This window comes from Giraffa tippelskirchi, chromosome X (genome assembly GCF_054371585.1).
Source record: "Giraffa tippelskirchi isolate mGirTip1 chromosome X, T2T-mGirTip1v1.2.pri, whole genome shotgun sequence".
Classification (NCBI taxonomy): domain Eukaryota; kingdom Metazoa; phylum Chordata; class Mammalia; order Artiodactyla; family Giraffidae; genus Giraffa; species Giraffa tippelskirchi.
Window position 1 is genome coordinate 16,853,294 of NC_137289.1, and position 10,904 is coordinate 16,864,197.

The 10,904-nt window shown below is 41.4% G+C and overlaps 1 protein-coding gene and 1 non-coding gene across 4 annotated transcripts; both read left to right on the forward strand.

The window, feature by feature from the left end:
- The first annotated feature begins 3,711 nt into the window (after positions 1-3,711).
- On the forward strand, positions 3,712-9,299 carry RBMX (RNA binding motif protein X-linked). Of its 3 annotated transcripts, none has more exons than XM_081564914.1 (9): positions 3,712-3,826; positions 5,131-5,259; positions 5,461-5,567; positions 6,008-6,179; positions 6,703-6,855; positions 7,131-7,245; positions 7,340-7,465; positions 7,565-7,647; positions 8,277-9,299. In XM_081564914.1, exons 2-9 carry the CDS (start codon positions 5,151-5,153, stop codon positions 8,585-8,587), a joined length of 1,176 nt encoding a protein of 391 aa, XP_081421040.1. In that variant the 5' UTR covers positions 3,712-3,826; positions 5,131-5,150; the 3' UTR covers positions 8,588-9,299. The 3 variants fall into 3 exon arrangements, with proteins under 3 accessions (XP_081421040.1, XP_081421038.1, XP_081421039.1); XM_081564912.1 differs by having other exon boundaries at positions 3,712-3,822; positions 6,703-6,861; XM_081564913.1 differs by having other exon boundaries at positions 3,712-3,822.
- Positions 5,308-5,379, forward strand: LOC145537290 (small nucleolar RNA SNORD61). The gene has a single exon (XR_014076314.1). It is a non-coding gene; the product is annotated as a small nucleolar RNA SNORD61 (small nucleolar RNA).
- Positions 9,300-10,904: the final 1,605 nt, after the last annotated feature.

The following is a 10,904-nucleotide window of genomic DNA, read 5'->3' on the forward strand; positions in this document are numbered from 1 at the left end:
CCCTGTAATTCATTCAGTCAATATTTATTTAGCACTGATTATATTCCAGGGATACATAGGGGCAAATTTAAAATCACTTGACTCAGACCATCAATCATTGAGATGGTATCTGGAGAGAAACAAATGGGGCAAAGGAAAAATCAGAGTTAAAAAAACTATAACTACATTTAATGATAATCCAAAAGAGTAAATAGGAAGAAAGAAGTAAAGAGAAAAATCCAGAAGATCCAGGAGAGGGAAGGATGGGATTCAGAGATTCATTTGGGGCAGTGTGAGACTTGATTACCGGACTGCCTGTGGACCAGAGTTGCTAACCCTCAGCCTGCCCACATCCCTTCTCTCTTGGAACTACATCAGCAACACCCTGCTTCCTGCCCCTCCCTTCCCCAGCACAGCCGTGGTGATCTCTTAAGATGAAATCTGATTATCTCGCTCCACATCTGATCAGATCAGTACACCCTCTGCCTCCCTCTCCAGCTACTTGCTTTGTCCTCTCTGTCTCACCTCTAGATTCTAAGCTCCAGCCATAATGATCCTCTCTTACAGATTCCTCAACTAGCCGTGCCCTTTGAAGTGCTGTCTACCCTAGTCTAGAGCACTCCACTCCCCACCCCCTTCCCCACATTCCTGAGCACCAACCACAAAACCTGAGTGATCTGTTCCACAGGGAGGCAAGTTCCCTTCTTGAGACCCAAGAGGACAAAGACATCTATGGTAGAGTCAGCCCTGTTTTGCCCTAGATTGGAGGGAGGCCCTGTCATCCTCTGTCTGGATCTGAGACAGAGAAAGAGCACCTGCTGGCCTCAGGGGGAGGAATTTCTCCTAGTTCTGTTTGGAGGTGAAGACTCTGCTTCCTGAGCCATACATTTAAGTGGTTTATGCCAACCTGGCCAGTTCCCAACTATTGGCAGAGACAATAATATATATAACTTACTCTGAACACGAGTAGACGTGACTTTTGCTTTACTTGTTATTATTTGGCTGAGAAAGAAAAAAATAAGAACAAATATTCTTATGCTACAGAGCACTATTTCCTCCATTAATGTTAATAACTCAGAGCTGGTTCTAAAGTTCCTTAGGGGTTTTTACCTATGACCTGAGTTGAGCATCATTTACTACCACCTCCCTGGCATAAACCGTAACTCACCATGGCAGACAGAGCAACTGTAACTGTGTAGAAGAAAAGTAACAACCGTTCACAAATTCTATCCCTCCCGCAAGATAAACTGGCAACATTTTAGCCTATTTCCTTCCAGTGTCTTTCTATCCATGTGTATTTTTTTTTCTATAAATCTATTCATTTCAGTTGGGGGCCAATCACCCCACAATACTGCAATAGTTTTTGCCATACACCGACACGAATCAGCCACGGGTCCACACTCGCCCCCCTTCCTGGACCCCCCACCCACCCCCCTCCCCACCCCATCCCTCTGGGTCATCCCATTGCCCCGGCCCTGAGCCCTTGTCTCATGCATCGAACATGGAATGGTGTTCTGTTTCACATATGATAATATACATGTTTCAATGCTATTCTCCCAGAACGTCCCACCCTCACCTTCTCCCTCAGAGTCCATAAAATTGTTCTATGCACCTGTGTCTCTTATTCTGTCTCGCATATAGGGTTATCGTTACCATCTTTCAAATTCCATATATATGCATTAGTATACTGTATTGTTGTTTTTCTTTCTGGCTTACTTCACTCTGTATAATGGGCTCCAGTTTCATCCATCTCAGTAGAACCGATTCAAATGTATTTTTTTAATGGCTGAGTAATATTCCATTGTGTATATGTACCACAGCTTCCTTATCCATTCGTCTGCTGGTGGACATCTAGGTTGCTTCCATGTCCTGGCTATTGTAAACAGTGCTGCGATGAACATTGGGGTACACGCGTCTCTTTCAATTCTGGTTTCCTCGGTGTATATGCCCAGCAGTGGGATTGCTGGGTCATATGGCAGTTCTATTCCCAGTTTTTTAAGGAATCTCCACACTGTTCTCCATAGTGGCTGTACTAGTTTGCATTCCCACCAACAGTGTAAGAGGGTTCCCTTTTCATGTGTATTTTTTAATACTTAATACTGTGTGATTTGGGGACTTCTTTTCTTTTTCCCATTATAGTCTCTTCTTTGGTGGTCTCATTCATTCTGATGAGTTTTATTACTATTTCTAAAGCAACAAATTTAGCCCTGATCTTTACTCTGAGTATCAGATTTCTCCATCCCGGCTCACATCCCCAGACTTGCTCCTTTGCAGCGGTTTTAGTAAATGGCCACCCCTTACTAATACCAGATATTTACTCATCCATAATGACTTATCCTGTTTTTCGAATTCTACCTCAATGCTTTTCCATCTGATTCATGAGCAAATCCTGTCCGTGCTGCTTGCCACATACACCTGCCACAATCCTAATTCAAGGCACTGTCTTCTCTTTCCTGGTCCATTTGCACAGCCCCATTGTTGTCCCTGCTTCCACACCTACCCCCTGCAATCTTGTAATGGGTTTGAATGTTCTGCCTGCCTTGGCTCCCTCTTATAGTGCCCCTGAAATTCTGGTCACCCTGGATCCCTTTTTGTCCCTTGAAACATGCAAGGTCTTTCACTCCACTTTGTGCTTCTTTTACTGAAAAGCTTCTGATCCTCCCCTGCCCTCCAGCTTTCCCATGGAGAGTTTCTTTTCTTCCTTCAGATCTGACCTCCAAAGTCACCTCTTCAGGTAGACCTTCTCTGAGGGTTAGATCAAATTTGGTCTCTCAAATATTGTCCATCAAAGCACCGAGTTTACTTTCTCCTTAGCACTAATCACAGCATGCAATTGTTTTATTTGCTAATTGTATCTAGCAATTGTATTCAGTTTTTAAAGAAATTAGCAAATCAAAAATGTTTGTGATCCCCTCCACGAGTAGGATTGACAGGTAAAAACGAAATCTCCAGTTAAATTTGCATTTCAGATAAACGGCTAATAAGTAGTACATCATATTGAGACCTATTATACTGAAAAAAGTATTTGGTACCCGAAATTCAAACCTGACGGGGTTTTCTGTATTTTCACCTGCTAAATCTGGCAGCGTTACCAATGAAGCGCATTGACCTTGTCTCGCTTATTCTGGGTTGTACCCTCACGGCCAAGCCCAGAGCCTGCCTGCAATTTAGTAGGTGCTCAGTAATTGTTCTATAAAAGGGGTTATCTCTCCGCTGTTTTGAACTGAACTGAACTGACATTTATCAGAATTTTCCCCATTCACCAAAAATTCTTGTTAACGGTATTTTGGGGAAATATATTTCATTATCTAAACTTCTTTGTTTTTCCTTTCTGCAAAACTGGCATAGTTCTACCCTCATCATGTTGTTTCGAGAACTAAATGAGTTAATGGGTGTAAAGTTTAGCACCTTGCCGGGACCACCAGAACACGCAAAAAATTTGAATTCTTTATTATATGCAGTCCGTGAACCATTTTAGCCGAAAGCAAAAACGCGGGTTTGTGGAGCACCGGTGGGGGCTGGGAAAACGGTTAGAAACTGGGGCCGGCCGAAGAGGCGAGGGCCCGGGAAAGGGGGAGGAGCGAAGAGTGATTAACAGCGGGGGCAGCCAGTAGGGATACTGGGAACCGCCCCCCTCCCTACACGTTTCAAATTCTAAGCCCCGCCTCCATCCGGGTCCTTGAGCCTCGTTCCCGGGCCGTATAAAGTTTGCTGTCTCCTTTGTTCGCCCTCGTTGCGCAGTAGTGCGAGCGCCTTACAGTTTCCGTTCTCAGGATCGGCCTCCCTCCCGCGTGCCGAGCTGCTAGGAACTCGTAGGAGCTTGAGACCGTCGTCACCTCTCCAGTACGTGAGTCCTTTTCGTTACTTTGTGTCTTGCGTCCATTTTTGCCATGTTAACAATTTGGGATTATCACCCTGGAGATAAGGGTGGCGGGCGCCATTTTAAGAACCCGGAGGTGCCGACCTATTTAGGCAAAGCTGGGAGTGTCAACGGAAAACCGACGCGGCGGGGGGGCCCGCTTCATAGTGTGCCTGCCCGGAAAGTTTGGCTGTTTTTCCTGCAGGGGCGAGGGGTGGCGGAGGTTAGACCGGAGCGGGACGAGGAGGGACTGCACCTCCTCCGCCTATACCTTGCGTGGGGGTGGCCCTGGCTTCGGGCGGGCACGTGCACTTTTGCGCGGGGTCCTTGTTCATTGGCGGGCCTTGGAGAGGAAGCCCTTTGAATTTTCTGAAGCGCCGCTGGTGGCCAAAGTTACTCCTCCTGACCGGCGGAGGTTGCTCTGGGCTCAATCCAAGTGTCGCCATTTTGTATTTTACACGCGGTTTTTAATGATGGGTTTTAATTGGGTTCCACTGCAGCCTTTTGAGTGCTGGGTTACAGGGCGCGCTTTCACGTTCCGTTATTTCGCATTAGATGATATTGACGCTTTTTAAAAGTCGGTAACGTGAGCGGGGCAGCAGGGGCTGTTGACGGAGAGTCGTAACTTGGTTAAAACTTTAAATTGCTGCTTAGATTTACTGGGAAATCGTAATGAAAGGAGGCAGAGTTCTTGAATTGGTCAGAGGGACCTGCATTTGGCCTGTGACCTTGGCTGAGTAGGTTTTTAAAAGTCACTAGGGTAATTGGGATGGGATAATTGAATTTTTTAAGGCTTACCTGGTGGCTCAGCTGTGAAGAATCTGCCTGCAACGCAGGGTTTGATCCTTGGGTTGGGAAGATCCCCTGGAGAAGGGAATGGCTACCCACTCCAGTATACTTGCCTGGAAAATCCCATGGACAGAGAAGCCGGGCGGGATACATACAGTCCATGGGGTCGTGAGAGAGTCGGACACGACTGAACAGCAACAATTGAATTTTTAAAAGGCAGCAAATCTAGTGTTTAAACTAAAATGCGCATTTCGAAATGTTGTAGTTACTTAAGACTGCCAAAGTGGATTAAAGATACAGGAATTAGTTAAGGTGGCTTTTTAAACCAGTTTATTAAACTGATGTCACTAAACTAATTACACAGGTTTTCTGCTGAGGCTTAAGAATTGCTTTCCGTGTATTATGTCAATGACTTTAGTAAACAAAAAATAAGCCCTGATACATAACATTGGGGAGACTTGAAGTTTTTTTTAGGGAGGGTAACTTTTTTTTTTCCCCAACAGATTTTAACCAGGGGGGAAAAATGGTTGAGGCAGATCGCCCAGGAAAGCTCTTTATTGGTGGCCTCAATACAGAAACAAATGAGAAAGCCCTTGAAGCAGTATTTGGCAAATATGGACGAATAGTGGAAGGTGAGTTATCTGAAAATGTATGCAGGGTTATTATAATTAAAAAGGTGAGCTGTGATGACTTTGATTGCATTGATCATATGAAATGATAATGTGTTTTGTCCTCTAAGAAGTTCTGAGCTTGCTTTCTTTTTTACAGATTAATTTTTGTTTTTCCTTTACAACTAGAGTAACACTTTTTTCCCCCTGAAAACTACTTTTTAGTTCTCTTGATGAAAGATCGTGAAACCAACAAATCAAGAGGATTTGCTTTTGTCACCTTTGAAAGCCCAGCAGATGCTAAGGATGCAGCCAGAGACATGAATGGAAAGGTAAGAGTATCTGCAGGATACAGTGTTTTTTAGTATGGAAAATAGCACATTGTTACCGAAGTCGGGTGTAGGGCTGCTCTTGAATTTGAGTATAAACCTTTCCAGGACCGTTACACCCCGTTGTAATTTCAGAAGGACCTTTTGTAGTCAGTGTATTCTTAACAAAAAAAATCGTTCAATTTTAAATGTTACGCATGATACTTTGTATTATACTTCGGCTTTCATTTTTGGTTATTTGTCTTAATAAGTTGGTAATTGTTTGGCCTTGTTAAATTTTACCAATTTTACCGATTACTTAACGTTTTAGTTCAAACAATAACTTAAAAATTTGAATGCTAAACAGAAAGGTAAAACATTTTGAAGGACATACTAGTGTCAGTGCATAGTGGATCCGCAAGTTCTTTTTTAAATATTTTTAACTAACCATTGATATTATTTAGTCCTTAGATGGAAAAGCCATCAAGGTAGAACAAGCCACTAAACCGTCGTTCGAAAGTGGTAGACGTGGACCACCTCCACCTCCAAGAAGCAGAGGCCCTCCAAGAGGCCTTCGAGGAGGAAGAGGAGGAAGTGGAGGAACCAGGGGTCCTCCATCCCATGGAGGGCACATGGGTAATGATTTAAGTTTACTTTAGGCTTGGTGTATAAATTAGGAACTGTAAACACATCAGTGTGTACTTTGGTTAATCTTTATTTTAAAGGCCTTAGCTTTTGAAATTGAGGACATTTTGTTCATCTACCAAAGTGATTTCCTTAAGGGAAACAGAAGGCATCCTCAGTTAAATTAACAATGCTTTGAAATAATTAACAATAAGCTATTCTTTATCCATAAGAACTCATTCTATAGGGAAAAACACCTGTAGAAAATTTTTGATAGGTTTTGTTGGTTATATGAGTATTAAATAATTTGGGGGGTTTTTTTTGAAGTAACTTGAACCCTCAGAAGAACCCTTCAGTTCTGCTTTTCTAATCTATACTGACTTGTGTCTCTATGTAGACTAACATGTCTCACAGTCTCTATGTAGACTAACAACTAAAGATTTCCCCAACTAAACAGAAATGGTCTTGTTCTTGATCAAGCAAACCTTTTGTAGCTTTTTCATGTATTAACATGATTTTTTTTGTTCTAATGTAGATGATGGTGGCTATTCCATGAATTTTAACATGAGTTCTTCCAGGGGACCACTTCCGGTAAAAAGAGGACCACCACCACGAAGTGGGGGTCCTCCTCCTAAAAGATCTGCTCCTTCAGGACCAGTTCGAAGCAGCAGTGGAATGGGAGGAAGAGGTAAATGTTCTGTATATGACAGTCTATCCTACCGTCATAACACAAGAATTGAGGTGAATCCTAAAAATGATATTTAAACTGTACCTAGATCACTTGGAGTCATGAAGTTAAATGCAGAGCATTGAAAATAATTTTGGTATAATTAAGTTTTAGAGGATTTCCTCATATACATCCATATTGTCATGTTTGGTTGAATCACTCCTTTCATTGCTTCAATGCAAATTTACATTTTTACTTTGCTGTGGGTGTATTTTTAAAATTGATTTTTCCTTAAGCTCCTGTATCACGTGGAAGAGATAGTTACGGAGGTCCACCTCGAAGGGAGCCCTTGCCCTCTCGTAGAGATGTTTATTTGTCCCCAAGAGATGATGGATATTCTACTAAAGACAGGTAACGGGAAAGTATAGTAGCTTTTCTGTCTTAATACTTCAGGGTGAAGGAAAGCTCATCGAAAGTATGAACCAAGTTACTTTTGTTTTTTTAGCTATTCAAGCAGAGATTACCCAAGTTCTCGTGATACAAGAGATTATGCACCACCACCAAGAGATTATACTTACCGTGATTATGGTCATTCCAGTTCACGTGATGACTATCCATCAAGAGGCTATAGGTAAGTGACTGCTCTTGCTGCCATGACTTGGTGTAAGAAAAAATTTTTAGCTGTAAAAACTAATGTTCTGGGGCTTACACATATTTCTCTTTAATACAGTGATAGAGATGGCTATGGTCGTGATCGTGACTATTCAGATCATCCAAGTGGAGGTTCCTACAGAGATTCATATGAGAGTTATGGTAAGATTTTGGTTGAGGGTCTCTGACTATCACCAGCTTGAATTTTTAGGTTCATGAGCCAGTTTATTAGGCTGTTGTGGTGCTTGCTTTTAAAGGGATGTTTGCTTGCTTTTAAGGGGGTAATTTATTCAGCTGGGCTTTTCCTAGTCTTGTGAGGGGCTTTTGTTTTTTCTAAGTTTTTTTTGAGGCTGTTGGCTTGCTTTGGAGGGGATTTTGCTTGCTTAAATTGGCAGCCTTATGTGTTTTCCCCCAACAGTGAAAATACAATTTAAAAACTTTGTTAACAAGATCAAATGTTTACCATTGCAATATGAAGGAAAGTCTACAGTTCAAAATTGCAACTTATCACTGGAAAGTTGGCTGAGTGTCTACTATAAAATAACAAGCTGTCTGGAATATCCTCTTGAAATACACACCGTCTTCAGTCTTTTCAAACAAACATTAAAACCCACCCATTTCCGTGTCTCAGCAGATGAGCAAATCCCTGTTAATGGCCAGCAATGGCAGAGTTTAAAACCTCCCAGTTAAGACAGTAAACGTTTAATACAAGAATTCTGTAAATTCAGATTTAAATGTTGTATATATACAATTTATAGTGTTGCCATATTACCTGACCATTGACCCTGCAGGTAACTCACGTAGTGCTCCACCTACACGAGGGCCCCCGCCATCTTATGGTGGAAGCAGTCGCTATGATGATTACAGCAGCTCACGTGACGGATATGGTGGAAGTCGAGACAGTTACTCAAGCAGCCGAAGTGATCTCTACTCAAGTGGTCGTGATCGGGTTGGCAGACAAGAAAGAGGGCTTCCCCCTTCTATGGAAAGGGGGTACCCTCCTCCACGAGATTCCTACAGCAGTTCAAGCCGCGGAGCACCAAGAGGTGGTGGCCGTGGAGGAAGCCGATCTGATAGAGGGGGAGGCAGAAGCAGATATTAAAAACAAACAACTTTGGACCAAAATCCCTGTTCAAAGAAACAAACAAAAGTGGAACCTGTTCTATCATAACTACCCAAGGACTACTAAAAGGAAAGATTGTGTTACTTTTTTTTAAATTTCCTGTTAAGTTCCCCTTCCATAATTTTTTATGTTCTTGTGAGGAAAGAGTAAAACATGTTTAATCTTTAATTTTATGACATTGCTTTCAACAAGCAAGTGAAATGTTAAGTGTGTTAAGACTTGACATGTGTACTAGTGGTGTAATCTTCCAAGTAAAAGTGTCCCTAAAGGCCACTTCCTATAGGAATTTCCCCAGTAAAGGATGAGGCAAGCAATTTATCTTACACAAAATATCTAGTCACCTAAAATGGAGAGATGAATCCTCCTGCCTATATAAACAAGCTAGCTATTAGAGGGTGGTCGGGGTATGCTACTCTTAGGATTTCAGTGTCTTCAAACTGAAATCTCAAATGTTCTCAGTATGAAAAACCTGAGATCAGATGCATATATGTAAGGAAAGTGCTATTTGCCCAGTAAACCCAGAAAAAAGCAAATGGATAATGCTGGCCATATTTTGCCTTTCTGACATTTCCTTGGGAATCTACAAGAACCTCCCCTTTCCCCCTCCCCAATAAGACCATTTAAGTGTGTGTTAAGCAACTACAGAATACTAAATAAAAAGTTTGGCCAAAACCAACCATGAAGCTGCAAACGATGCTTGCTCTTACTGTTTCAAATTTTTGCAACTCTGTAGTGTCTCACTTTTAAGGAACAGCTTGATTGCAAAGGAGAAAATAGATAAGCAATGAAGTTATCTCCAACTTCTCAAAGGCTTATGACTTCTAAAAAGTGAATCTATCAGCATTCCACATCAGATTTAAAGCATCAAATGCCTGTGAAACAGCAAAGATGGTAAGCAAAGCAAACTAGTTTTTCCGTCTAAGTCGAAATTGAACACTTACCTTCCTCATAGTACAGTGAAACATACTGTACCTCATGGCAATGGAAATGCTTTCTAGATTTAAAAAAAAAAAAAAAAAAACTTTTGGAAAACAAAGTGTTCGATAGCATATTAGAAGTCCTCCAAATTCAACACTTGGATTTCTTTTTTTAAAGCATGTGTGACACTTAAAGGCCTTAATACAGCTGTTGTTTACCAATAGCTATCTGGGGCTTGGGAGGGGGTATTTTTTAAATCTTATTTTTGATGAAGACCTTTAAACATGCTTCATGTTTTAACATTTTTCAAATTAGTCTTTTAGTCAATATAGGAAATGGCTTAAGTTTGGGGTCCTCCTCTCTTTACCCCCTGTAAGCCATTGTAAACCTGACATTTAGTTGGATGCCTGACTTGTTTTTAGTTCTGTGAAACTACACTCTATGGAGAAAATCTATTGCAAGTGGTCTTTAAAAAGCAAAACCTGAGGCAGCATGACCCAGGTCCAGCCATGAAGTTGAAAAAGATGCTCTTGAATATAGTAAACTTGAAGACCTCCAACTAAAAATCCTTACACTGCACTTAATTCCTTCAAATAAGTTTTGTCCGTTCAACTTATGGATTTAACATGGCAGTGCACCATTGGAACAGAATGGGAATCCATAAGCCATGCAACTTAACCATTTAAGCCATTCCAGTCCATCCCAAGCCAGTGAAGCTTCCACCACTTAAGAGAAATAGTAGAACACGAAATACGTTAAGCTGCAAGTCTGAACTTGCCTTTTCTTTCTGGAAAAGAGAGCAGTTATAGGCAAGTTTTGAAGAATTTCCTTAAGAGAGATAACTAGTTACCTATTTAATTTTTACAGGTTGAGAATTTTGGTCATGGTCATGATGGTCATGGAGTGCTGATTTTTTTCACACTAGATAAAGCTGGCAACAAGAGAAATGCAATGCTAAGGTAAGTTTTGAAAGCAGTGGCTTTTATGGGTATAAACACTATGGCATTGCCATGTTGCATGCCTTGATATTGGCAAGTTATCTGTAATGGGGTAATTTTAGGATTGGCAGGGTAAATCTAAAACACCTGGCACATTAAATGGGAGTAAGTTTTTCTCAAAAATAGCTGTATTGAATGTATTTAAGGTATACAGCTTGCTAGTACTTTGTTACCAGTTGTTGCCTAGAGCGATACAGTGTAGCTGTTACCAGTTGTTGCCTAGAGCAATACAGTATAGCGTTTTGCTATGTGAACAAACTTGTATGAGATTCAAACTTTTTCCTGGGCTCTTTTCATCAAACTATCTTGTGACCTGATAGCACCTTTTCATTTTACAGAGCTGTTGAAGCAGAAGAATTGCTGATTGACCTTAAGGCACA

What these genes read in the sequence shown, in the direction of transcription:
- RBMX (XM_081564912.1), top strand. Translation starts at nt 5,151, where the DNA reads ATGGTTGAGGCAGATCGCCCAGGAAAGCTCTTTATTGGTGGCCTCAAT. An exon ending in TATCCATCAAGAGGCTATAG is followed by an intron (nt 7,466 to 7,564) that starts GTAAGTGACTGC and finishes TCTTTAATACAG; the next exon opens with TGATAGAGATGGCTATGGTC. An exon ending in AGATTCATATGAGAGTTATG is followed by an intron (nt 7,648 to 8,276) that starts GTAAGATTTTGG and finishes TTGACCCTGCAG; the next exon opens with GTAACTCACGTAGTGCTCCA.